This window comes from Nesoenas mayeri (genome assembly GCF_963082525.1).
Source record: "Nesoenas mayeri genome assembly, chromosome: 8".
In the NCBI taxonomy this organism is placed as follows: Eukaryota; Metazoa; Chordata; class Aves; order Columbiformes; family Columbidae; genus Nesoenas; species Nesoenas mayeri.
In genome coordinates this window covers 24,381,395-24,409,182 of record NC_137554.1, presented here as the reverse complement: position 1 = coordinate 24,409,182, position 27,788 = coordinate 24,381,395, and the positions used below count along the sequence as shown (strand labels likewise).

At 42.4% G+C, this 27,788-nt stretch overlaps 1 protein-coding gene across 5 annotated transcripts in view; it reads right to left on the bottom strand.

The window, feature by feature from the left end:
• NFIA (nuclear factor I A) overlaps nt 1-27,788 on the bottom strand; it is a 245,510-nt gene that overhangs the window by 11,735 nt on the left and 205,987 nt on the right. For 3 of the 5 annotated variants that reach the window (XM_080348450.1, XM_080348447.1, XM_080348451.1), the window contains 3 exons: nt 23,972-24,150; nt 21,252-21,417; nt 14,064-14,155 (listed from right to left, as the gene is read on the bottom strand). In XM_080348450.1, coding sequence (XP_080204576.1) covers nt 14,064-14,155; nt 21,252-21,417; nt 23,972-24,150 — 437 coding nt within the window. The remainder of the gene's footprint in view (nt 1-14,063; nt 14,156-21,251; nt 21,418-23,971; nt 24,151-27,788) is intronic. The other 2 variants (XM_080348448.1, XM_080348449.1) reach the window with 2 other exon arrangements.

Below are 27,788 nucleotides of genomic sequence, written 5' to 3'. Positions count from 1 at the left end.
GCCCGCCGAAGGAATGTTTTACAGTTAGAGCCCGCAGTGCTTTCTCAGGCATTTTAGACCCAGAGGCCCAAGTTTCAAGCTGCAGCATTAAAAGTTTCCACAGAGCTACTGCAGAGAGAGGGAGGAAGGGGGGGGAGGAGGGAAATGAGGAGAACAATATCGTCTTAATTGTCTCTATATAGCTCCACAGTTAAAGTATTACTTTTTAAAGGGACATAATTTATTCTAGAGGCACGGTGTTATAACAACCAGTACATACTTTCACCGCGGCGTAACCCGCTCTATTCTTCATTGTGCTCTCTGGTTTTGTTGCTTTTGCAGAACTCCTTGTTACCCGGTCCCCTATACTGTACTTACAGTTTTATTCAATTTAAGCCAGTTCCTGCAGTCCTCGGGCAAGCGAAAACTCCCCTGAAGCCTCAGGAGTTTTGCCTGCACCAGGACTGCAAAAATAATCTCCCTGCAACCACCATTTCCCCCAAACTTTCTTTACTTTTATTGCTTTAGACAATCGAGGAAAGTCATCCAAAGAAAATCAACCCCCAGCCTGGGCCTCCCAAGCTCCGTCTGCAGAGAGACAGGCTGAGCGCACACATGGACACACAGACACACAGACACACACTCGGGGGTTTGCCCCCGGGACTCTCCTTCCCAGTCCCGTGCTGGTGGGAGCAATGGAGCGACCGGGGCTACATGAGGGGCTGAGGGGTCCTGGCGGGATGGGCTGATCTGCCAGCAACTTGCTGCAGGGGCTCTTTGCTCTGCAGAATTTGGGGTAGAATAGGTAGTTTTCAGCCACTTTTCTTGACTGCCCTGAGAGTGCTTTAGAGTACACAGTGTAAGAGGAAAGCAAGGGGGGCAAACAATAACTTGAGCTGGAGGGGAGAGCGATGGCTCCCTCTGAAATCCCTCCCAAAGCCCCCAGCTCCCGGCCTCTGCCCGCATGGGGTGTCTGCGGGTGAAGCAGATAAATGAGCAGCCCCATGAGAGCAAAGACATCGTGCGCGGCCCCACAAAACCTAGGCAAAAAATAGGGGAAAAAGGGTCGGTGGAGGGTCAGGAGGCGCAGGCAAGGAATTGGGCTGTGGGGCAGGGGACGGTGGGGCTGGTGGGATGGATGCTGGGTCAGAGGGACAGCATGGGGACTCTGAGATGAGGAGGCTGACACAACAGCACAATTTCAGAAGTTAGCAAAGGAAGGCTGGGGTTTAGAGACTGCAGGAAGGGAAGAGGAATTGGGGTTTTGGCAAGCCCCAGGTTTACTGGGCAAGGAGTTCAAATCCAGTGTCCAAATTAACAGGAATAAGGGCAAAGAGGCAACTCCTGTGTTCTTGCCACATTGACTTAAAATTAACGTAGATGGTGAGCTGGAGGAATAATGAATCAATCCAGCAGTGATCCCCTTTCCCAAAACTTCCCTTAAAAAAAAGACAGCCAAGAGGGCATTGAGCTGAGCAGAAAAACCCTCCTGAACGCAGGAACTTCTGATGTTTGCCTTTTTCCTGCTGCTGTTGTAACTTGCCAACCTGAGCAAACTCCTCTAAGAAAAGTGGAAGGCTGAGCACCTGGGCTGTGCGACCAGGGGGATTGATGACGGGACTAGTTGACCTTTAAAGGTCTCTTCCAACCCAAACTATTCTATGATTCTACGGTTCCATGACTCCATGACTTCTCCCATTACAGGGACATGGGACATGGTGGCCGATGAGTCCCGTCCAGCTCTGTCAGGGCCATCAGGATGGGGATGACACAGGAGCTGGGTGACCGGGGTGAGGAAGGGCCACCCCGGCCATTGCAGGTATCCAGCTCTCTGGTGGAGAAATGGGAGAAGCCTTGGAAGCACACGATCTGCCTTTGGATGAGGCGGGACGAATTAGACATGGTTGGCTAAAGGGAGTTGGGTCTTGGCCTAGTGCGGAGCAATTTTCACACATATTGTGAGATGCCAATGGAAGTCCTGGTGGAGTGTAAAGTCATTAAATGAGACGAAATTAAACAGTTTAGTTATTTCTGCTTCATCATATTTGTGCAGTATGGCAGGCAGAATGAATTAATACTAATGATCAAATTTAGTAATACTAATTAAACTATCTCAATTTAATTAATACTAACAGAGAAAACAGACAAAATTACTAATGTAAACCTTGAACTTAAAATCAAAAGGTGCCTCTTCGCTTTTATGAGTCACTGAATGTGAGGCTTTTCCCTGAAAACATACTGCACAGAAGTGGCTCTTTGTACTCAGTAAGTAAGCTGCTCTATTGTATGGAGAATTACAGCTCCCTCCTTGTCTTTTTTTTCCCCCTTTCCCTATATGTTACTACTTTTACTCCTCATCACAGTATCACAGTATCACAGTATGTTCTGGATTGGAAGGGACCTCAAAAGATCATCTAGTCCAATCCCCCTGCTGGAGCAGGAACGCCTAAGTGAGGTTGCACAGGAACTTGTCCAGGTGGGTCTTGAATGTCTCCAGAGAAGGAGACTCCACAACCTCCCTGGGCAGCCTGTTCCAGTGCTCTGTCACCCTTACTGAGAAGAAGTTTTTTCTCAAATTTAAGTGGAACCTCTTGTGTTCCAGCTTGATCCCATTGTCCCTTGTCCTATCATTGTTTGCACTGTACACTCTGTTTGCATTGTACACTCTATTCCCTCGTCTAAGTCGTTAATGAATATATTGAATAATACTGGCCCCAGTACTGACCCCTGAGTACTGGCCCCAGTACTACCCCCCCCTCATATTCCTAAAAAGACTCCAGGAGAAGAATCTGAACCCTGTTTGGACTCTGGCAATATCAACAGGACTGACAAAGCAGTTACAATTATTGGGACAAATTCTGCCCTTCTTACTGCTGTTAGGAATACAACATTCCGTGCTGGGAATGAACTAGAGGGAACATAACCTGGTGTATACTTCCAGATTTAACCTACAAGACCAGCAAATTGGGAAAACCCCCAAACTAAACCCATCTCTATGTCAAGGAAGATTTCTTTGGAGTCACTGAGAGATAATGCCTGCAGCCACAAAATAAAAACTCTAGAGATAAATGATGACTGCACTACAAGTCCTCGCCATAACGAAAACTTGAATTTTAACCTTCATTTGAAAAAGTGTAGGTTTATTCTCCTGTGCATAGCTGCAAGGAAAATACAAGCAAAATTCAACAAAAATATTGTTATATTTATAAAACAAACTCCTGCCAATACCAAATCTTCCATTTCCTACTCTTATTGACTTCAGTGAATGTACAGTCAGGTCCAATACCAGAGATTCACAGCCATGATCTGTAACTCAAAAGACCAGAAGAAAGTGCTCCACAAAAAAAAAGGGAAGAGCCAAACAAGGAATATTATGTGTAAAAATGTTCCTGCAAAATCTCAAATCTGATTATTTAGCATATGTAAAGACGAAGAAACCCAAACCCACGTGCAAATTTCATATCTAGCTTTATCTCCCCTTATTTTTTAAAAAAAGATGCCTCTTCTGTTGTCATACTAAAAAAGATGTCGTTTCAGTAAAAGTGCAAGAGGATATCTAAAGTTGTATAAAGCTGCTCCAAGCAATGCAGAAATTACTGTGCTCAGCCTCAAAGGGTGGCTGCATTTTATTGGTAATGATTTTTGTTACTCATATCTCATAATTAAAATTACATTTCATTGTCTTCTGAAATACATTTAGTTGCATCTCTTAGTGTGTAATAACTAGTACTTGTACAGATGATGCAAGAGTTGGGGTATGCAAGTGAATATGCCTGAAAATATTATGATTATAGTGTCAGTACTGTTTTCAAATTGAATATTAATAACCATAGTAACTAAAGGCTAGTTAACTTAACTAGTTAAGCCCACAAGACATGTTCACATTTAGCCTCTTGATTCTTTAATATTAGTTTTTTTTTTTCTTTTTAAAAATATCCTGGGTTTGGCTTATACTTCTCCAGTTCTACCTCTGTTCAAGCAGAATATACTATAAAAACAAATGCCTAAACCAAGATGCCTTTCGTTGTTCTGAACTGAAACCAGGTAAAGTTTGAAAGCTACCATTTGGCACACTGTTAGTAATCCTTACTAGGAACAGACAACCCTTGTTAAATTTAAAATATAAACAAGTTTTAACAGAATTACAATCGTTCTGATGCTTTTCTTTTGAAGCCCAAATCTTTCCACTGTATGCTATTTATATTTCTCCGAGATAGTCCCGTGACTGGGGAGGTACATGAAATCTGCTGCAAACTGGAGAGTCCTCTAATAAGAAATGGCTTCTCATCTCTTGGCCCCTTCTTATGGAATTTAGTATTAATTTCAGAGCAAGAGAGTCTATTTTGCAAGGTGTTCACCTCTGGAGCTTATTTATTCCTTGACCTCTGTGTTAAGGCCATAAAGCAGAGGTGATTTTTAGCACAGAGGTAGCTTAATGCCCATCCATTGGGAGGGATGTAGGGACCGTGGCCTTTCATTTTTGACCTTCATTGTAGATTGTGGCCCTAATCCTTTGATCATAGAACTGTTAAAAAGTATATATGGCAGTTGGCAAAAAATCTTAATGTTCCAGTAAATGCAAAAGCCATAAATTCAGCTGCTGACCTTTTCCATCCAGGTCACATGTGACATGGACTGGAGTTTGTCAGACTGTGTGGAATTTATGGAGCTCGTATAGGTATCAGCTGCGAAAGCTGAACTTTCACGAAATGTCTTTCAAAGGCACTTCCAAAACCCTTATAAAAAGTCAGTATGTCCTTTTTTTTTTTTTTTAAGTGTATACATTCTACATGCACTTTAAAAGGTCTCATCACGCCATCTCTGCAAATCTTTAACACTTAGGCAACTTCAACTCTTCAATTATTACTCTTTACAAAATAGAGAAATCAGGTCAGGCATGTAATTATTGTGATTACCAAGTTCCAACAACCCCTTTCCAAGCCTACAGAACACGCTGAACCTCTGCAAGATCCTTTCTTTCTCATGTACGTCTCTCTGCCCCTCTCTGAAATCAATGGCATCGATGGCGTATTGTCAGTCAGGGAAATGCGATGTGATAGCACCCTAAAGCACTTGCAAAAGGAGGGAAGGAATACAAAACCTACTCGGGTCCAGGCCGTGAGAGCGAGATCAATGTTTTCAATAATACGTTTGCTGCCATGTAGCACCCTAACTGTCGCAATTAATAATGTAGAAGGAGCTGATTAACTTAAGTAAAGTGCTCTCCACTGTGTAAACACATAAAGATCTATAGGGCAAAAGAGGAAAGAACGAACAAAACGTCATTTTTATATTTTATGTGGACACATTCTTGCTTTCTATTCTGCTCTTGTAACAATTACTGTACTAGCCACTCTGACAGAGTCAATAAATCGATCTGGGACCTGATGCCGCAGTGAGGCAGACTAATCCAATACAGCATTATCTGCGATGGAGGCCGGGGGCGGGCATGGGGTGGCCGGGAAATCGGCCAAGTCAAGTAAAAGCAGTAAGAGGCACATAACTATAATCTTGCCTTATACTTGTTTGTTTGATTTGTGTGTGTGTGTTCGTATGCATGCGTGCATCTAACAAACGTGCAGCTCTGCAGCAGGACTCTGCCCGTGCTGCATCTCCAAGGTCCTCACAATACTCCAGTTGGTCACAGGGCCCTGTTGTTCAGAGAGGACCTGCACTCGTTCTGATTCCACAGAATCACAGAATGGTTTGTGTTGAAGGGCCCTTCCCAGCTTCCCCAGTGCCACCCCTGCCATGAGCAGGGACATCTTCACCAGCTCAGGTTGCTCAGAGCCCCGTCCAGCCTGGCCTGGGATGTCTCCAGGGATGGTTCATCCACCACCTCTCTGGCCAACCTGGGACAGGCTCTCACCACCCTCACTGTAAAAATTAATCATGTCTGCAGCATGGCCGATGAATTTAAAGAGCTGATGACTCTCCCCCACCATGCCAAAGTCAGTACCTGCTCTCCCTTCTCAACTGCACCCATTACAACAGCAGAAAAAGTTGCTGTTTGTCCATTGAAAAACAAATCTGCGAGACCCCATCTGTGTCCTCTGTACCTATGAACACAGGAACTATCATGTTTTGTCAGATTAAATGGTCACTGGTCTGGTATTATGTCTCTGACAGCAACTGCGCTCCTCTTGGGAGGAAGACACAAAAACCCCTCCAAAGGAGACGGACCAGAACGGTTTGGCCTGAGGGGAAGCTTCTTCCCAGCCCCATGCAGTAAGTGGTAGGCCTTGTAAATCCATGTTAGCGGGGAACATGAGATTGAAAAAATAAAAATAAAAGAAAGTTTCCTGCTGAATGGAAAAAAGAAAACTGGTTTTTGGCAGAAGTTCTTCAAGAAGGAGAACATAGGCCATTGTTATTATGAAGACTTTTCAATGAAAACGCAGAAAATCATTGCCTTTTAGAGTAATTGTTTAGCTAAAGAAAGGTTACACAGCTTGTAGAGAATTTAGTAAGAAATTAAATCTCTCCAGCTCATTCATCATATTTCTGCATTTGCCAACTCTTCCCACCAGGCCCACACTTACTTCTTCTCTCTCTTCTCCCCTACTGTGGAACATAAGTAATGGCCATAAAACCCACAGAAAGGGTGCCTTGCACACAGGCTTCCTGTTTATTGTAAGGAGGGGGGAAAAAATGCAGTAAGTTTAATTGCTTAGTTTGGGAAATTAATCTATGTCCCTTGTAAATAATTGTATGCTGTATCTATGGGAAATAGGATGCTTAGTGTTAGTTTCCAAAAAAGAGTCTGAACTGCTCACCGGAGCTTGGAAGGAGAAAAAGCAGAGGAAAAAGGCTCCCCCGTGCTGAGGACTAACCCAGGCGTTTCTGGACTGATTTGGCTCCAACCCGCTTTGAAGATAAGGCCACATGATGGTACTGGGAAGTCTTCTATGAATCTTTACCTTTATAATGCAATATGGGCTTTTTTCCGGAGGTATACTGTTCTCCGCTGCTTTTAAGGAACTGATCTGAGAGAGCGGAATTTCATACCACCCCCCTGCGTGAAAGCTCAATTAAACAGGCTTTGTGCACCGAGCTGAACAGTGAAGGGGATGGGAGTTGGGGAGTGACTCTGATTTCTGGTCACCTTTGTATCTTCTCTCTATAGAGCACGTCTAGAGTGTCATTAGTGACTGTGATCAGAGCAGCACGTTCACACTCACGCTGCACGGGGGCTCTTTGCTCCCATCATGGTGGAACTCAATTGAATCTCAATTTTAGCTCAGTGAACGATTCAGCCAACATTTCCTTGACTAATTTCAACCAAAGAAAAAAGCGAGTTTAATATGGCCGAATACAAAGCAAAGGCAGGAGCCAAAACCTTTCAACTTCCCAGGGTCTGAGAGCTGCTGATAGAGAGACTGACACTGAATTTTCTATGCACTTTCTCTCTGGACTTAAGACGACGTTTTTAGAGCGATCTCCAGGCCACCCTCAAGATCAGGCCAGTAAAGCTGCTTCCTGGCTGGAGGATGAAAGGCAGCACCAACATTCAGGTCACGATCGGTAGCTTTGGTGCCACTGGTTCTGCAGCAAAACACTTTTTGCTCAGGAATCAAAGCTTTCAGTGGTCATAACAAGGCTCAAGCCCACAAGAGCCCACCAGCTCCCTTCAGCCCAGGCAATTAGTATAAATTAAGTGATTACACATACAGTATTCTTTTATCACACACTCAACTGTTCATTATAATGGTTCTGCTTCTCATCACTGTTTCAGATCTCTCATTTCTTACTTGTATTGCAAATCTCTAGTAGGAAGGCGATCCACGAGGGTAGCATAGGCTCACCCACATAGGCTCAGGAGCAATCTAAAATGCAGATGGCACTTTGGGCACCGTGTAACTCTGCTCTCACTTCCCATTACTGATATGGGAAAGTCCACAGATCCCTTGCTGGGTTTGGAATGAGAGTGCCCCCTCAAACTTCAGCAGCTCTAGAAAGTAGCAGTCCTACACCCCAAAATGGTGGTTTTCTATCTAGTCTTTGCAGATTTCTGTTCTTTACCCAGGAGAGATGTTATTCCTGCATTTAAATGAACCTGACAGTACATCTGCTGGTATGGGCCTAGAGAAGGAAAGGGGCAGTCAAGTCTCTGCTTAAGTTTCTGCTTAAGTCTCTGCTAAGTGCTCTGCAGCTTAAGCTTCCTCCAAAGCCACGCACACTGGCCTAGGGAGGTTACTTTATGGAATATGTCATTCTCAGGGGGCTGAACTGATTTGAACAAATGCCTCCGAATTACTGTTCTTCATCTTCATTCACGCTCAAACACAAGCGGTGCATTCAGCCTTGAGGAGCAGTATTCTTATCCTGGGGAGGAACAGTCACCTAAGCAACAAGTAGCGCTGACCTGGCTTATAAATAGTTCTGCTCAGAACCCCCAAAATAAAAGGCCTGATCTTGTTCCTGCAGCCTCTCATGTTCTCTGCACGTCCACTGCCATGTCGGAGCCTCACGCACCCCTTACGCTGTTTTTTTTCTGAACACGAACTGCTCCGCGAAGTGAAGCGGCGGCTCAGCTGTTCGCACGGGGCAGCAATACCACGAAATCCTGACCTTCCCCCTCCTGCCTGAGGGCCAACAGGTGCCGGAGCAGAGCAATTCCTGGGCACTGGGAGATGGGAGGGAGAGAGAAGGGTGCAGAGGCAGCTTGCGGTGCTCATTGACAAAGCGCATGGACACGAGCTGTGCGGGAGGCTGGCGGCTCGGCCTCCCTTCCTGCCGGTGCAAAGGGCAGAGCTTCAGTGAGAAGCAAGAATGCAAAATTCCCCGTGAAGCAAGGCACACGTTTTATGTGTCAAAAGAAAAATGTGTGCACTGGTTTCTTTCTTCCATAGGGTGGCAATGGAACCTGGGCACAAAACAGCTCCGCGATTTCAGCTGCAGGAGCGACAGCTCTGGAGGAGCTGCGTTAGCTTCCTATTTGAGGTGTTGACTTTGATCTATGGATCCTATATGCTTTTGGGTCTTGCTCCCTGCCAAGCTGCTTCCCTGCCCGCGCCGTGGCGAGGGGCATCACCTGCGCCACATCCCTCCGAAATAAGTGTCTGGGCAGCAGCCACTGGCTGTTATCACAGAAAGACCATCGGCTCTGGAATTTGCCTCCCACCCTTGTGTCACAGAGCTCACATCTGCTAACCTGCAGGACACAGCATAAAGCTCTTCTCATGCCCTCTGTTTTAAAGTGCTGCCAGTGAAAAATTGCAGGTTGCAGTTTGCTTTCTAAAAAGATCGTGGGGAAGTAAAATAGTCTTTCCCTCGTCTCTCAAAAAGCAAGCAATTGTACAATTAGGTTTGTGTATGCACCTGAGGCATAAGGTGTTTTTTTAGAGATAAATAAAAGCCTAAAGAAGAAGCTACAGAGATACCACTGTCTAATTCAGGAAAGGCAGAGAACAGGAACAGATCTAAAGAAGTTAGCAATTGCCTTACACTATAAGCATAGTGTCCCGTTTGCTAAACTTCAATAATTTCTCCCCTTAACTTACTACAGGGCAGCGTTACTCTTTTACAGATGGGTTTCACAAGTGTGTGGTTTTGTACTTTTGCTTCCTAGATAAACTTCTCTGACGTTTTTTTGGGGGGGTTTGTCATACTTTATTGAGGTGTGCTAGGTAGTTCTGGGCCTTTTGTTTCAATTGTTTTGTGTTATAAGGGATGAGCTCTATGTAGAGCGCTGGTGTAGCTGGATGGCCCCACCAGAGAAAGTGTGAAGAGACAAGACCTTGGCTCACTACCTGTGATATGACTGGAGCTTTGGGATCCTGTAGAGGCAGAAGCAGGAAAGGCTTTTGTTCTTATAGAAAAGTAGTTTTATCTTTTCCTACAGAAAGGTAAGGGAATATTTTTTTTTGCACTTAACTAAGTTTTAGCAACTAACTGAGATGGATCTGATAGAAAGCATGTTTAAATTAGAGAGGGATTTTTCCTGAAACAGCTGGTCAGAAAGGAGCATGATACACTTCCTTCAGCGGAGGAGAAAACCATTGAGTCTCTCACAAGGGGTAAAGCAGTTGCTCCTCCTGCAGCAGGAGGCAGTTTCTGCCTCTGCATCCTCATAATTTGCCTGTGTGAGGCTCAGGGACCGCTGGCAGGTAGCAGTGATGAGATGGAGCAGGCATGAGCTGCTCCGAGCTGTTTTTAGCATCCCAAGTACAATTTCCAGGAAGATGTAGGGTAAGTAGGTGGCAAACAGGACTCAGCCTAGTAAACAACATTTAGTGTGAAGCGAAGCTGGAGCACAGTGAATACTTAAGGTCCCTAAAGGAATTCTGTACTATAGAGCAAAACGAGGGCACTAGAGATCAGCAAACACCGTTGAGAGCAGCCGGTGACAACGCAAACTTACAGAGAGCAGGTTGCCGATTTACTGTTACCGGCTGCACGTACTCTGAGCGCATATCCTGTGTTTCACAATTACTTTTATCGTCTGGTTAGGGAAAAAAAAGAAAAAAAGGCAACCAAAAAACCCAGCCCAAACCTCAGAACTCTCTATTCTTTATTAGTGTTGTTGCTACTGATAGGCTAGTCCCTAATTAATGTGATGGTACTTTCCCATTCCTCTACCACTCTCCTTATTACGAGTCCTTGGCAATACGAGAGACGTATCTATTACTTAGTCATGAGGTAACTAGACCAGCTTGCTTTTGAAACTAAAGACTGTGTACCCCAGGCATACTGTATTTCTGATTTGCATATGGAAAAGGCAGTTAAAAAGCTGATGCCCCCATATTGCTTGCGAGTCAAGTAGCAAAAGTAAATGATTTATCAAGCAAAGGTTACAACACCTGTGCCTTTTTGTCAACATATACAGAGGATGCCAAGTCAAGTGTTTCTTCTAATAGCTCAAACAGAAATTTAGATTCAAATAACCCCCCAGATAGGACAATTATGCGGTGAGCCACCGGAGTGGCAGAGTGATGGATGGGGCAAGCAGAGGCAGTGTATGAAAAAACAAACCCACTGAAAAGTTTTGAAGCCGCTAAAACCAGACAAAGCCAACAGCACTTTTGGGGGTTTTGTTACTGAATCAGAACTACTGACTTAGATCAGTTTATTCCCTCGTCTCTTCTGTCATGGAGTTGTCGTCCTGACACAACCTTTGTCGACACAAGAAGACGGCTTTTTTTCCTAAATAAAATATTATATAAATGCTATAAAATTCCTTTCAGAGATTATATTTGAAGAAATGTGACATAAATCAGAACATGATGCTAATGGAATTGTCTACTGCTAATTTTTATAATGCCCATTAAGAAAGGCATGTACTGGTTTTGGTTGTTTAAAAACAGCCCGGGACAGAATGATCCTTGCTCAAACCCAGCCATGCTATTGTACATTTGTCTGCGATTTTATTCCAATGTTCTGTGAAAGCCTCTGAATGCCCATGTATGGGAAATGTGACTTCTGCTGAACGGCACTGTCACATCCCTGTGCACAGACTGACTTTTGCAGCATTTTAAGACTAATAACGATGATGTGTAACTAGTGCCTGTAGTCCAACGACCCAGCAATCAGAAGAGAAAATCAGAGCCACCAAAAAGCTGACCATAATGTTTTCTTACAGCTTGTAGCTGGACAGTGACTTTTAAAAAGCAGATGTTCAGATAGAGTCCTGACTTTTATTTGGTTGTTCCAGCAGTGAAGGGTTGCTTAACCCTTAGATTTAAGCCTGACTTTCAGAAGCTCTGACTGTTCGCTGCTTCCTCTAGTCCGAGGGAGCTGTGTGGCCTGGCAGTTAGTGCTCCTCAGGACCCATATCTTAGGCTGACTCTGACTGTACTATAAAAATCCTGATGGAAAGCAGCCACTCCAGCTGCTTCCAATAACACAGTCCTATGTGTTTTTATGTTTTCATTTTGAAAATACCGTTAAGTGATCGTCCTATACACTAATGCCCTGCAAAAAGAGCACAAAAGCATGTCTTTGTTTAGAGGAACGCTAAGTAGATCCCAAATCATTGCAGTTAGCTTTTTTACCTCACTTCTCTGATATAAAACACAGTCAACTTCAGAGTTGTTTCATGAATAAGTAGTGAGTTCTGCTGATAAATTATATATTTAGTATGAAGTGGGATGTGGTGGTGTAATGATGTATAGAAGCGTAGAGATGCAGCTGGAGTCAGAGACTGGAAGTCAGTCTCCTTACCCACTGCAGCATGTTTGACTTTAATTGAAAGCTGTGCTTGAGTATTGTTTTTCACTGTGCAGCATTGTTATTCACTATACTGCATTACACAGAAGCACTTAAAGTAAGGCTAGAGCACTTTAAAATGATTTAAGTCATAAATAAGGAGGATAAAAGTTTACAGTCAACAAAGTTAGCTGGGAAACCTAGCCTGCAGGATGCAAAGAAGTTGGAAATATTTTGGAGACTTAATACTGTTGTGGCTTACTACATAATCAATTCACCAACTAGCAGTTTTTCAAGTCTTCTGGAAAAGGTAAGTAGCATTCTCCAAAGGGTTTCAGATTTCCTGAGCTATGAAGGAAAAGGCCAAATGCTTAAGGACTTTAACAGTATACCTTAACATTCCTGTTTCCCGATTTCACTGTATTTCTGTGTATTCCAGTTGTTTCTGAAAGGACTGGAGAAATATGATTTAAATGTGAAGGCGCAGGAAAACTTGTCCCATACATTAACTGAATAAAGGAAGAGGCCTGAAAAGTGGGGAGCGGGCTGTGCTTTGTTCGGGCATGAGAGAAAACCAGAACCTGATGGGTTAAAACCCCACTCTGCACTGCTGGTGTACTTTCTGTGACCCTATTTAATGCAGAGAAGGCTTCAGATTCAATGTGGCTTCACCTGTGCTGTCCACAGAGCTAAAACTAAAGCCCCAAACAAACTGTACACAAAGAACAGATAGCAAGAAAATGCGTTGTGTTTGCAGGCAGCTGGGTGCAGCCCCGTCAACTGCAAATCTTTGGTAACGAGTGACTCGTGTTTCACTGACAGCGTAGGTGCTGAAGCCATCGCAGCCAGGACTCTGTCTTTGTGCATATACTGGACTGTGGCATGTGACAGCCATTAAACTGTGCACTAGTTATTCAGATGCATACATAAATGATTTGAACGAACTCACAAGAGCTAAGAGTAGCACTCCCCGGTTTGCTAGTTATTTGAATTATTACTTTTTAGTCATCACAACCAGCTCGAAACAAAATTACAAATATTTCTTGCTGTTGACCTTTAAAAGAATTGTAACATAGTCAAGCAATCACTGAAAACTATAAACTACAGTTGTCCTAAAGCACTAGTTCCGCTCACTATTTTATACCTTCTCCCCCATGATAACGTGATATTAAGCACAGACTTAATTTTTTCAACATCTGGCTCAAATTAGCTGCTAACAAAACTGCCAACAACTATTTTCTTAATCGACCCTGGGAATTTGATACAGCTTGGAAAAAGCACATTTAAACCTCGTCCTTCTCCTAGAGAAACACAAATGTTTACTTGAGCTTCTGATTTGACCATAGCAGGACTACGAAGCCAGTTAACCCAACTTTATAGGCCTGCCTCAACTGGACTTTTTTCTCTTTGTGTAAGGAAACAGATGTGCTCGCAATTACAAAATCTCCACCTTGCTCAGACCTCACCACGCAAATGGCCAACCAGGAATTCAATGCTGTTTTTCTCTTACATGGAAGTCATTGGAGCAGTCTCCCATTGTATTTGGTGGGGGACTAAGGTGCAGGGTTACCTGAGGGGTCTCTCTGAGCTCCTTTTGCACATGCAATGAGAAAACTCAGCCCTAAAGGAAAAAAAACCTCTGCACTAGAAGCCAGTATCTTAGAAAGCAAGAGAGATCTTTCCAGTTACAAAAGCAGCGTTATTACTAGGTAAGCCCAGAAAAAAAATCAACAACAACAAAAAACCCCAAAACCAAAAAAACAAACAAAACAACAAACCAACAACAGACAAACAAACTGCAAGTGACATTTCACTGTAGTTACTGAGACCATGTGGGTGAGGTGACAGCGGCAATGCAGCTGGCTCCGCGGGGACACGTTAGAGGACACTGAAGAAGAAGAGGCTGCAGGCATACAGAGAAGTCGAAAGCGGCCCACCTGAGTCTGTTGAGGAATATTTACAAAGCTTGGATCCCGTGGTCCAACACTGACGAATCGATTTGCGGGGGAGGTGCTGGGTGTCGAGTAGGCTGTGAAGGGAAGGGACACATGCGTTGAGGAAGCAGCACTAAGATTGCACACGAACAACACCAAAACACACTGTCTCAGAGCCACCTAAGCAGATGTTTAACACAGAAATGTGCAAACGTTTTAGAGAGCGAGAGTTTGGTTTTAGACACTGGGAAGGTTTGGCCTGTGTGATGGGGATATCAACAAGGAAGGGACGGGGATGAGCGTGCTGGGGGAACCTGAGCTGGTCCCCATCCCCGAGGAGAAACACCATCGGCCTTTCCATGCTGGACCAGCACAGGAAACTGCTGTAGGTCCTGGTGTTGCCTGTTTTCACTCAAATATCTTATATCTCTGGTTTTAATGGAGCTCTGAATTTACTAAAGAGCTTATTAACGGAATCAGACCCTTATTTCATGCTAATCTAGCATTCTCTCTCGATAAAAAAGTTTTGGTTTTCATACTGCTGTGGTCTGCACTCTCTAAAATGTTCACTTGATGTGGCTGACAAACTAGGAAGATCCTTTCGGTAAAAAATTAATGGGTTGCGGTTTCGCTGGGGTGGTAAGTGCAATCAGTCTGAAGGCTGAAGCTGCCTTTAAAAACTGGAATGGCTCCCATAAATGTAAAGCTATTAAACGCAATGCAAGCCAAGAACCCAGATTACTTCCAAACTTGAAGTACTTTAATGATTTTATTGTTGCATTATATTCTTCACTGCAACTGTCCACAATGCCACGTACTTCCACATCCAAAAGCTTTCAATGCATTTTTAGTTTTCCTCTCTTTTGAAAATCCCCCACGCAATCTTCTCCCTTGTTCAGTTTTTTGCATGTTCAGATCTAAATTCAAATAACCTAAATAGACGCCTTAATTCTGTCTATTTTAAATATATTTATGGGAATGCATTCTGCTGCATAAAATCCCCAGACAATCTAACTACTCAACGAGGAGACAAAAAACCAATGTTAAAGGGAAAGTTACTTGCCAAATTCCAGTCAGGCTAAATATAATGTTCAGGCCTCAACATTACAGAAAAATAAGGCGAGTTAAGAGTTGGAGAAGACACTGAGTTGTCTGTGTAGATGGAAGCCTGTTGGCTTTCTGAAGGCAAAATATTGGGTGAAGAGCCATGACACTGGAGGAGCCTTTGGTTTAAGACTGTACTGAATCAAAACAATGCTCCACTTAATCCACCGTCCTCTCTCTTATGAGAGCCATAAGCAGATGCGCAGAGAAGAGTCAAAACAGGTCACATATTTACTTTCTCATGTTCTTTCCCACCCTCTGATTATTTTCAGCTCAGGGACTCCCTGTATTTAACAGCCCACAAGGGTCCCTTGCACCCATGCGGATGTTCTGCATCCTGCAAAACCCTTTGGCCAGCAGTTCCCTAGTCTACAAGCCTGAGTCTCACCAACATCTCATGATGCCTCCTATTTCTTGCAATTATATGAGACAGCTTCACTTTCTCAAAAAGCATTCCCTTGAAACCACCCCAGGAACTGTGTATCTTCATTTATTACTCATCTGAGGAGCAATAAGGCACTCCTGACTTCTAAGAATGAAGGTGTGAGATAGAGCTTTTCTCTCCAAAAAAGGTAAAATTTTGCTAGTTCTTGCAAATTTCATGCAAGCAACACCTTTCCTTCCCAAAGTTTTAAAGGAATTTTTAAGTGCGCTAATTCCATCTTTCCGAGTTGTTTTTACAAACTGCAGCGCAGGTTGCATATTAGAGCATGAACAGGTACACCGGCTGTTATTCAAACCTGCAAATCAAGGAAGAAATGAACTGAGTAGATTTGGTGAGATGTCTTCCTTGCCTTTTTACCATCTTAATTTACTTAATAATTCAGAGAAGCCGTCTTAATTTGGTTAATAATTCAAAGAAGCCACTAATTTGCAAGGATGTATCTTTGTTGCTAGTGCCATGTATTAAGATTCTTCTGTACTGTTTCATAGTGATTTTATTTTTCTTTTAAAGTAACTACTGAACCCTATCTTATGCAAGAATAAAAATTTCTTCTGCAGGAGAAAATTAACTTGAAGCCCAAAAATCAAACATCTGTTGTTTGGTTCTTCTGGTCTACTTTTAAGGAAACAGAATGAGTGGAGAGGCCATTTAATCCCTTGGAGCAGGTAAGTTCCGCTCAGAAGGGAAGGAACTCAAGATCTTGTTTACAGTTCCCCGTTGGCAGATACTTTTGCCGCGATATTTGGTAGAAAATCAAAGGGAAACCATCACAACGCTGTTTTAAATGGCTTCTCTGTTCAAACAAAAATTCTGAAGCATTTGAAAACTGCACAATATGCACAAAGGTCCCCTCAAAGCTTGCTGGGTGAATTACTATGTATACCTTTCTTCCATAATGCTCCAAACCATGTTTAACTTGCTTTCTGAAAATACTCGGATGTCAGCTTGGTATTTCCTTAAGGTCATATAACTACATTGCTAGAGCCAAGAAGTGAAGAGTCCTAAAATTCCATATATGCAGGGCTGGCTTTACACTGGCCTCTCCCATGATGTCCCTCTTCACTGTAAAATGTCACCAGACATTTGTGGCTTGTAAATGGCCATTTTGGCTCAGAATATTAAGTTGACACAGAATACATATTAGCAGTGACTCCTGTTATGGTGAAATTTGGTTCAGAAAAGGAGCAGTACCGAGTGGCGCTTAGACCATCACCAACAAGGCTTCTGTAACAGCCGTATCTTACTGTCTTCGTATAAATCTTCTTGTTTAACATGGAGGTGGGATTCCTGGAAGTCTTACCATTTCTCATCCCTATACTCTGAGATGAGGATGGGGCAAACTGCTCTCACTGGTTTAATCTGTATCATAGCATATTATAGTATACATAGGCTAAGCCTATGGTGGGGTCTTCAAACTCCTTTTCAAGAAAATGAAAAGCCAAATCATGGAAAGGAACAGAAGTCAGGTCTCTTAGGTGGGTCTCCTCTTGATCTTTATCAGCTTTGCTCCAAGGGAACTGGATAGATCTACACTAGTTTACAGTAGCTGAGAGCTGGCCCGTTGGGCTTGAATGGAAACTTCTTCCTGCCCAGCCCAGTCTTTCTGCTACTGGAATTCACTCAGGATTGTTTGCAACATCATAGCCCACAGCCAAGGAAATGAATGTGATGCCACAAATTTGCTATGATGCTTCACTTCAGGAACAAGCAAAACAGGAGCTGGCAGAGAAAGAACATTTGCTCACACAGACAGCTTTGATATTTGGCCAAAATGGCAAGAAATTGTATGAAAGACAAGACAAACAAACAGTTTTGGGAATGTCATGTATTTCAAAGTTGCCTGCAGTAGGGGGATGTTAATTTAAAATATACTTCCCTGAAAGAATTTCGACTAAGTATAGGAGTGTATTTTTTATGAGACAGTTCTCGATTAAAAGCATAAACTTTTGGTTGTCAAAGATGATTTGGGTGAGCGATAACCGGATGTACCACTAGGTCTCTCTTCACAGAGCAAGAGGACAGGTACGTGTGTGTGATATGCAGAGTCAGTTTAGCCGTCGTGGAGTTGCAGCGAGAGAACTAACCGGAGGAACGCAGAGCAATACAGCAATTCCTACCGCCATGCATTCTGCAGCTGAGTATCTGAGGGGAACTGCAAATTCTAACAAATTAAATGATACAGTCATCACCCTCATTTTATGGATGGGGAAAGTAGCGAGCAGAAAGCTGAAATGTCTTGCCCAGAGGGTGCTCAGTCAATGCACAGCAGAGAAAGGGAGAGAAATACAATCTGATTGTGAATCCAGTACTACAGCCACAAGATCATTCTTCTCGTCCTGACACAAATGCTGTTTAACACGAAAACTCCTTTGTGCAAGGGGACATTAACCAATAACGATCTTGCCCAACACGGGAAAATAACTAAGTCTCTCCCCATGTTGATTTGTGAACCCTAGCAAATAACATTCAGTTTAAAAAAGCTCTTTAAAAATAATTGTGTACAGGATGGCAGGATCTTAGACACTGCATTGGAATGAAGGCCACAGATCCTAGCACTCAGTTTTGGTTATGATAGTGATAAAGTCCGACTGGCACGTGGTGGAAGTGGTGTTTCCTTTGGGCAATGAGATATTAAACCCAGAAACTGTCAAGTTCAAGAAAATATTATGTTGTGTTTATTAGGGGTTACCAACCAAACAAAATTGAGGAGAGATCTGAGATAAGATAATTTTGGGGCCGTGTTTGAAATCAAGGATGTGTTCCATTGAAAAGGCTTTTTATAGAAGAAAAATGAACCCTCGCAAACCTCATGAATCCGATCTCTGCTGTGTCATCTCACTGAAGAGAACGCTGGCTTTCCAAAGGGATAGGATTGACAGCTGAAACTGTCAACGCCCAGGGCATGTCTGGCCACCCAGTAGCGGCAAATCCCCGGTGTGCATCTCCAGGGGCTCTTCCTTCCTTGGACAGCACTAATGTTCATGTTTTGGTTAATGTCACAGCTGGAGAGTTTCACTATTGCACTGAGAATCATTAACCACCTTGTTGTGATTTTTAGCTCTCGGTCCCAGGAGGCCAGGCCGTATTGAACAGCTGCTCCTGGCTCCTGCACCCCTCAGGAGGGCCATATTCCAATTTTTTGGTAGGGCTGGAACTGCATTTTGTTTCTGCAGAGGGCTTTCTGCTAGACCAAAAAAGGGAAGGAGAATGGAGCAAATGCCAATCCCTTTCACTCCATTTCCTTTGGGGGGGGCTTCATTCTCGTCCACACGGCCAAGGAAGGAGTCTGGCCAAAATCTAACATCACTCGTGCCTTTGTTGCAGAAGTGACTTTCCAATATCCTCAGGCTCTGCAGGACACTCAGCCACAACCCGGCGACACTCCCAACACCGGTGCACTCAAGTAGTTCGTAACCATGGAAAACACCTTTTTTTGTGTATGTGTGGCTTTTATGAAACTGGTGAATCTGCACTTGCTATTTGAAGGCTAATATTTAGCTAAGGAAAAAATAAATAGCAATGAAAAAGGAGGGCTGGTACTGATTGACACGCTAAATGGAGTCCAGTGGGCCCTTCTGGTAAACTCTCCCTGTGAGGCCAGGCACTTGGGTTTGTTTTACTCTTTATGTGGGCAGCCACTTCCACTGCCTTTGGTATGTATGTAATGTTTTTTTCTTCGAAAATGTTTCCTATAATCTACTTTTCTGTAAAATTTGTCCCTAAATTAAATTATATGCTTCTTTACAACTCCAGTCACTATCATTCAAAACCCTAACCAAAAGGAAGATGCATGCCTGACTATGTACAGAACTATATGTTTAGACATCAGCGTAGCTAATTAACAAACAGTAATTATTTTCCTAATCTTTTGTTTAAATACCATTAACTGGCTGCTCTTGAGAAACCCTCGATTCCCAATTATCGCGGCAGCTGTTGCTGAACGCTGAGCCGCAGTGACCAGCCCGAGCGATGCTGATGGGTGCCGTTCTGCAAACTTCAGCGCACAAATGCCAGTTTTTTATGCCAGCTGAGAATCAGGCCAGACACGCATTTAGCTTGTTTACATGATCACAGTATCAGAAAAATTAAGTATTAAGATTACTGCTAAAATGATGTTGGGAATTTTTTTCTTTTAGACACCACACGCTGCCAGTAAACTGACTCACAACTGTAATGACAAATATACATTGACCTAGTTTCATTTTTCCCGGTTCTGAAGACAAGGAAATAGTAAGGCATTGCTGACTATATTCAGTGATAACTATGACTAAACATTAGCCTTTTTCGATTCCACCACTGAATCTTACTGATAGGACCTAAAAGATGGTATTCCCCGTCAGAAAGTGTCAAAACTTCCTGATAGCAAAAGTATTGGTCTAAGGTCACTAAGAGGAGGGAATGAATCAACTTCTGAGTTCAACAAAAATCTGCTGATCAATTCGTGAAGTCCTGATTCTACAAGATCATGTTCACAATCTTACCAGACTGTCTCAAACTAAAACCCATTTTAATTTTGAAGCGAGCCAGAGCATCTTGCTGAGTTTGCAGTTGTGCACTATCGCGTAGCAGAAGGCAATGCAAAACTCCAAGAACTACCAGGTTTTAAAAATGCCCCCTGGAACCTGTGGAAATCTCCTGAACAGAATACAAAGCTTTTAAAACACAGGCTTCACATAGTCTGAAAAGCGAATACCTCTTCGCACATCAAGCAGTGGTTGCATATAGCATTTAAATAATAAGCTTGAAAAGCACACAAAGGGATTTGCTCTTTCGATTAGATTGATTTTTGTTTGTGGATGTTATTTGGACTCCCTTCACTGTGGAACAAGTCCCCTACAGTTGCCATTAAAGCACTGAAAGCTTCCCTTTTGTTTTTAAATGTCAGTTTGAGCATAGCTTCATTAAATCATTTCACAATTAACTCCCTGAACATCCAGACTTTTTTAAAGCATCAAACCCAGCTGAATCACATTTGTTTCCCAGCAGAGTGAGTCCAAAGTGGTATCCCCAAGTGTGTATCCAGGAATTTGTATATTTGACTTGTGGCTACACAAAATACATATGGGAGCCGTGTGGGTGGTGGGGAGAGGATTAAAGCTTTCTCCTTGGGCCTAAGAAATACCAGAGCTTCTTGCCCAAAACGCAAGGCTCGGGAAGCAAGGCACAAGGGAAAAGATGTCTGGGTTAATGTAGGAAGACTTATTCCCAAAAGAACTATAAATGAATTGAGCTGGAAAGAGTTGTTAGTTTAGCCCAGTATGTATACGCAGCATGTTTTCGAGGAGGCTTTCTGACTTTCATGGAGTATCTATCCTCTAAAGTCTGACTTGAGATACCAGCTTGCCTCCTCCTGACAGAAAACGAGATCCCAAAGGTCCAAGGTCTGTGTCACGGTTTAGCTACTGGCCTCGATTTTTCTCACACGTGCTCATTGTGAAATGCCAACAAAGCCGGAAATAAAACCGTAACCTTCAGCTAACTCTTTTCTCATTAATATAGAAGCAGCTCAGAACTTTGCCCATCGCATTCAGAGCGGAGAGCTCTCCTGCATCCCGAGAGCTCGTCCGGTCCTCATCTCTGAATAGCCGACAGACGGCGATGGAGCAAGTTTAGCCCTTGGTTCCCACTGCATCTATACTTACTTGGAGAAGTGGGAGAGGTGGCCCCTCCTTCTGTGGATGTAGTTGGAGGTTTTGTGTCTGGCACTGGCAGAGGCACAGGCCTGGCCATCGGTGGCGGAGGTGGTGGTGGCAACATTGGGGTAGGAAGGAATGGATTGTGCACCTTGCCTTGGCTGCTACCATTGGGCTGCCGAAAGAACAAGCAAACAGACAAAAATTATACTAAAAATCAGCTATTAGGAACCTCCGGTAATAAGAATCTAGTTGAAAGCTATGTGCATTACATTTACAATTACTTGAGAGGTGGCAAAGAAAGTGATGTGTCAAATTCTCCATTGACTTCAAGGAACTTTGTCTCAAACCCCATGAACCTTGTGAAACTACAGAAATTCTTGCTTTTAAACATTTGTCCTGCTAGCAACTGGTCTGAACTGCTCTGGATTAAGTCCTAATAGTCTTTACATTTCCTGCAGCCACTAACTCATGCTCAGTGAGAGCTGAAGCAGTATTTTTTACCCCTTAAATCCCCCAGTTTTGTGCCTCTGTTATACCCTTAGGATATCAGTGCCTAGGAGCTGAGTGTAAATTTCTTAAAGATACTGCTCATTAAGAGAAAAAACAAGCATTTTTGGTGGTCTTAAAAGTCATGCTGATATCTTATTACAGGAAAATGAATGAGTATATATTAAAGTAACTGCTCTCCCACATCCCTTTTGGGTTGGCAAAAGTGTAGCTCACAGTTTAGTTCCCGTTAGGATCATATGGAGAAACAACTGAACTTAGAACTGATTCATTTTACACATTAGGAAAAAATAAAGCCCCTCCATTTAGTCTGGGATGTGGTCAGTCACAGGCAGAACGGGCCCAGCTATACAAGTGTGGTCTTTCAATTAATCACCAGAAAAACCTGCCCATGAGCAAAAGTGTTTTCAGTATCACAAAAACAAGAAGTGCGCTTAAAAAAAAGCACCATCCCCTCCCCCCAATTTATCAAGTGTACATTTTAAATGTAATACAGCCTGGACACTTGAAAACCATACGGAGAGATGCCAAATACCATTATAAAGAGAAAGCAGGACAGCCTGTGAATCAGGTGTTCCATTTTAGTGACAAAAATGATGAGATCACTTTCGACAGCACTCTGCAAATTGATCTCACTGCAGTTCTCCTGGCACTGAGCATTGGCTTTTCCATTGATGATAAAAGCTCAGCTTTAAACACAGATCCATATTCTAAGTACCGCTAAAGAAAATAATATTTTAATTCCTGTTAGGGTTTCCATTAGCCTGAATTACTGGGGACAAAATACTCATATTGGCAAATGCTTGGGACCTTATTTTCATTTCACCTCCTTTGGCACTGACAAAAAGCCTTAAAGTCGTGTAGGTGCAAATCACACTTGTGCTGGAGCAAAAACGGTTCAGTGCATAAATAAGACTCTAATTCATCTGCATTTAACTTAACAGCACCAGCACTGACTTCAAAGACTGCAGTTCCTACTGTTCGTGGTACAGAGCAATCCTTCAGGGATATTTATTTTTTCTAACACCCAGCACCTTTAATAAACTAATATATTAGTGACATCTCTCAAACACTATCTTGTCTCACAATTAGGTCTCTTTCCTGCCAAGAAGACCCCCGCTGTATGTTCATTGTGAGTGTGCTAACAGTTCATAATGTTGAATGGTTTGGGATAAATTAAGCAAATGAATACTCAAGGAAAAAGAAAAGCACTATATTGATTTGTTGTCTAGACATAAATGTATCTGCTAACATATTGCGGACATTATTCAAAGCCAGCACCGGCTGGAATAAGTAGAGTCAGTTTTTCTGCTAGGGAAAGGAAAGCACTGAGAACAATACAGCTTATTAAATAAGTGCAATAAATTAGATGCTAATAATTAAACTAATTCTCATTAACACTTTCAATCGTATGTATGTCAGGAGAGAAACAGTGGTTTTGCCAGTTATTACTTCATTGGCTGGAAAAAGTTACATGTATTACATTTCATGAAATATTCAGAGAATTATTTTAGATTTGATTTACATAGAATTTATAAATTCTGTATTTGACCTGAATGCTATTTCAATAATAGCAAGATGATTCACTTTATTTGATTAAAAAAAAAATGAAAATGGTTATTTGAAGCTTTGGAACTCTGCTTAATTTTTCATAGAGATAAGGGGAAAAGATAACTGCTTACAGAAATAACAAACCATAATAAACTGTACTTTTAACATCTTGAGTTCAAGTACTGGTCAACTTGATCTAAAGTGCTATAAGGCAGTATTTTTTTTTTTTTTAATGAACTTAGCTGATCTGAAACATCTGTTTCTCACCCTCCCTTTTCCTGCTCCTTTCCCACCACTCTCCCCTGAACTTCAGAAATAATTAATAAAAATTATTCTGCCTTCATATTTTGTTAACCCTCATTCCAGTAGGGTTACAATGCATGCAGCAAAGTCATTTGTGGAGGGACCCAAAAGGCCACTGCATCACCAGCTTCTGTGACAGTTTAACTTAATTTCACCACAATGTGGTCAAGTGGTTTTTTTGGGGAGGCTTTCTGTTGTGTCTTTAAAAAAATAATTTTGCAGTAGCAGCATTATTTGTTTTTCTTCCAACGACTACTCAAGGTGTGTTCCTGTGCGCAACATGCTGTTAAAATAATCCCAGAATCCCATGGTTAATTTTACATAGGACAAAAACACTTCTGAAGAAATAAAAACGGCTTCCTTACATTTAGGAACCCCACCTGTCCAGCCTGCTGACCAGCGTCGGGGCAGACAAGTTGGACAAACTCTTTCAGAGTCTCCTGAGGATGATAGCGGATTGCTGGGTGTGAGAAGTATGGCCCAGGCTGTTGAATAATGGGTGATGTTGGAAAATGAAGAGTCGATGGTGTTGCATGTGGACTTGCTATAGGAAAGAAAACAAAGAAGTTATAGAGAGTTTTGCCTTTGGAAAATAAAACAGTTTCAATCTACTGTATTTTTAGCCTTTTTTTTTTTTTTTTAAATGTACAGTATTCTTCATACATCTGATCTTCACAATTAATATATTAGACCATATCGTGTCCTACACTCACTTCATCTAGATCCTGTGAGCAAACGGAGCCAGCCAGACATTTTAAAGGGTTTTCTGTGTTTTCAGTGGACACATAGAAAGGAATGGGCAGTCCTTTGTGAAAGTGAAAACTATTCATCACCTTAAGAGCAGTCCTCATCAATCAGGCAATAAAAAATGTATTTGGGAGATTAGGGTTGATTTAACTGACATTTCATATAACTTGGATTTGCACATATGAATCCATTTTATATTGTACTATAAATGGCAGATAATTTAAAGTTGGTCTAACACTTCCTGTTGTTGGGGTTTTTTCCACCTCAGTTTAGGAACATTTATTTTAAGTAACATGTTTTCACCTAATGAATGTGCACAAAGTGGCAAGATCGTTTCGAAAATTACATTTACATTTCTCTTCAATAACGTTTGGCTCAAATCTTCAGCAAGCCCCCAGCTTGCATTCAGGGATGAAGTTTAATTTGGTGAATTTATGGGCCAACAAGCCAGCTGGAAAATGTACTACAGTGAAGATGTAAAGGTGTAATGTACACCAGCCCATTGGCAATGACAGATTTTACCCTCAGCTGATTTCAGCAGAACTACAAGTGCAGCTGAAGAGCCTTATGTTCTTCTACGATATGTGACACCTTTGCCCAGTTCCTTCCAGATAAATTGGGTTGGACCCTTGTTAGCTAACAGTGCTTTCCACTTTTCCTTGTCACCATGAGGTAGCAACTCTTGCCACACAAAGTGCTACGAATTCTCCCTTTCCCCTCTAAAATGAGAATTCACTCTTCCCTTAGGATTCCCCAATTAATCTGATTGTGCACCATCTGTAAATCAGAGTTGATTTCTCCCCAAACGGTCCCCATTACATCCCTGTCTCTCCCTTGGCGTGTTATCCTAGTCATCCTTCAAGGGTGCCCATGTGCATGTCCTGCACTTGTACACCACACATAACCCACTACATAAAGGCTACGCAAGGGAGGTAACGTCTTACAGAAACTCTCATGTTGGCTTTGAAGTAAGTTAAATATACGAGAGGGGAAAAAAAGCCTTTGGCGCTTTTCAAAAAATTGGAGAGATGCAGGAAAGTTAACTAAAATCAAATACAAATGAGCAAACATTTCATGACAAATGTTATGAAAAACCCTCAGTTAAACAAAACCTAAAAGCTGCTGCTTAGTCTTGTTCATCGTCAGTTTAATAATATGACATGTTATTAATATTTTTTTTTCTTAAGCATTATGAAACCATGCGCAAACTCAGAGCCTGAAGATGATGTGGATAAAACATGTACTCAGAGATAGCAGCAAGGAAACCTCCTGCATTATCCTACAAACATTCACCAAGGCTTGGCTGGGCAGCCCGTCTATGGACTTCTTTCTCCACAACTGGACAGGAATGATCATTTTGACACCACCACCAAAAAAAGCTGCACTCATGCCTGGCATGCTGATATGGGATGAACATGAAGGTCTCATCTTTGCCATGGAAAGCTCCCCGGTATCCCTGTTAACCCCACAACTCTTCCCAGTCTGTTCTCCTTAATACTGTTTAAAATATTCACAACAGAAAGAGAAACGCATATGAAATGTGTGGTACTAAATAGGAAAACACCACTGAGAGAAAGCAGGGAGATGAGGGCGCATGCAGCCTCCAGCCATCTCTCATCAAAGCAGATGCATTTCCCGAGAAACTCTTCCGAAACCACCGGCTGTACCTATCTCACAACAGCTCCATTTTGTGGCGTGTGGGCTGGACTGGAAACCAGTGTCTTCCCACAGCCGTGCCAGTTCTGCAATGGGAAGAGGAAACAAGCAGCAGCAAATCCCACACTCCTTGTTATGGAAATGTCGACAGTTATTCCGTGGCCAAGGCAGACACCTGCGTGCCCAGCCCGTCCAACCTGTCTGCACATCTGAGCTTATCTCTTGTTTTTACAAAACCTAGTTAATTATTTCTTATTTACTTTTAAGACAAATAGTTTTGTTCTGAGTTTGCATCCTAAATTAGAGTATAGTTGAAAACTCTCCAGATAAAGAACCCGAATCCTCAAAGGAAGACATGAAGGCTGTTTGCCTGTCCCTGAAATTCTGGGAGAGGCTGTAACTTTGAAGTGGGTTATTAGAGATAATGTGGGATTCACCTGCGTAAATGTGGCTGTCTACCATGGAGCTAATTACCTTCAAACCAACGGAGAATTCAGCAGAACTAATGGTGTCTGAGGAGCCATTCATCTCATCCAAAACCAGACCTTTGAGGAGACTTCATTGACCATACCAACTGGGTCACTAGTGGATGCGAGGAGCCCACTGGTCCCAGCTCTGAGATAGATCCCTCCAGTCTACACACACACCTTCAGAGAGGTGAATTCCACCCAAAGTGTCAACCTCGGATCTCACTGACACCAACCCCTGGGGTGTAACCGCTTTAATGACACTTAACGTCATCGCCGCTTTACAGGTACAAATGTGTCGTCACCTTCTCCAGGAAGCAGCAGTCATTTTAGGGCTTGTCAAAATATTTTGCCACAAATGTTGGTTCAACTAAAGCTGGTGCTAAACGTTTGGATGACTACAACAAAGTTTTCATTAGCATACAACATTTCTGTCCTTTTTTGATGTAAAGCATGTTCTTCCTCTCTTCCTTCATATTTCCTTTTATAGTTACGCCTTTCCTTGTATGCCAAATGGAAGATGAAAGATGAAGATAAAAGTGAGAAATGAAAATTCATGTGGCAAACATCTAATTAAGTAAAAAATAGACTGGGTTTTTTTCAACCTTTATAAAAAATATTTCATTTTAGCACCAGATCTGTTAATACTATTTGAAATTGTTATGCAACTACACTGTCCTTTTTGTACACATCTGGGAATAAATTCATTCCCTTTCTTCTACTGGATGAATAGGAGCTAGAAATGCTATTTCAATCAAACAAGAAGGAATAAAAAATTGTACCCAGGCAACAGATGGACATTCAAAACTAGGCCTAAAGCCACATGGTATTTAGCTTTTCCAAGGTATGTCTCTTCATTTAATAATTTGATTTGCTGTATGAAAGATGTGTTATGGTTATTAGAAATATTCACAGGCTTTTAAGTTTGGGTCTTTCTCTGTTACCTCAGCATCTCAGGGTAGAAAACAAAGTGGAAAGCATTTGTCGGTGATCTTTCCAAAAGAGAGAGAGAAGAACGAATGCAGAAATGCACAACAATCTTTCAGGAAGGTAAAATGCTGCAAGAAGGAGAAAGTGGTTCCTCTTGGGAACACTGGCCAATGGCTCAGCACCGCCTCGAAGGGCTTTCTGTTGATCAGGGGAAGGACTGGGTGAAGGAAATAAGACCAAATAGGTGTCAATCCTCAGTCTGCACCATACACCGACATGCAGGGTTCATTTTCTCAGCATAGCTGGATTAGCATAAGAAGTAACAAATGGAATAAGGATGTCCAAAAGGTTTGGCTTTGCAGTCTCGGACTAGGAAATACCA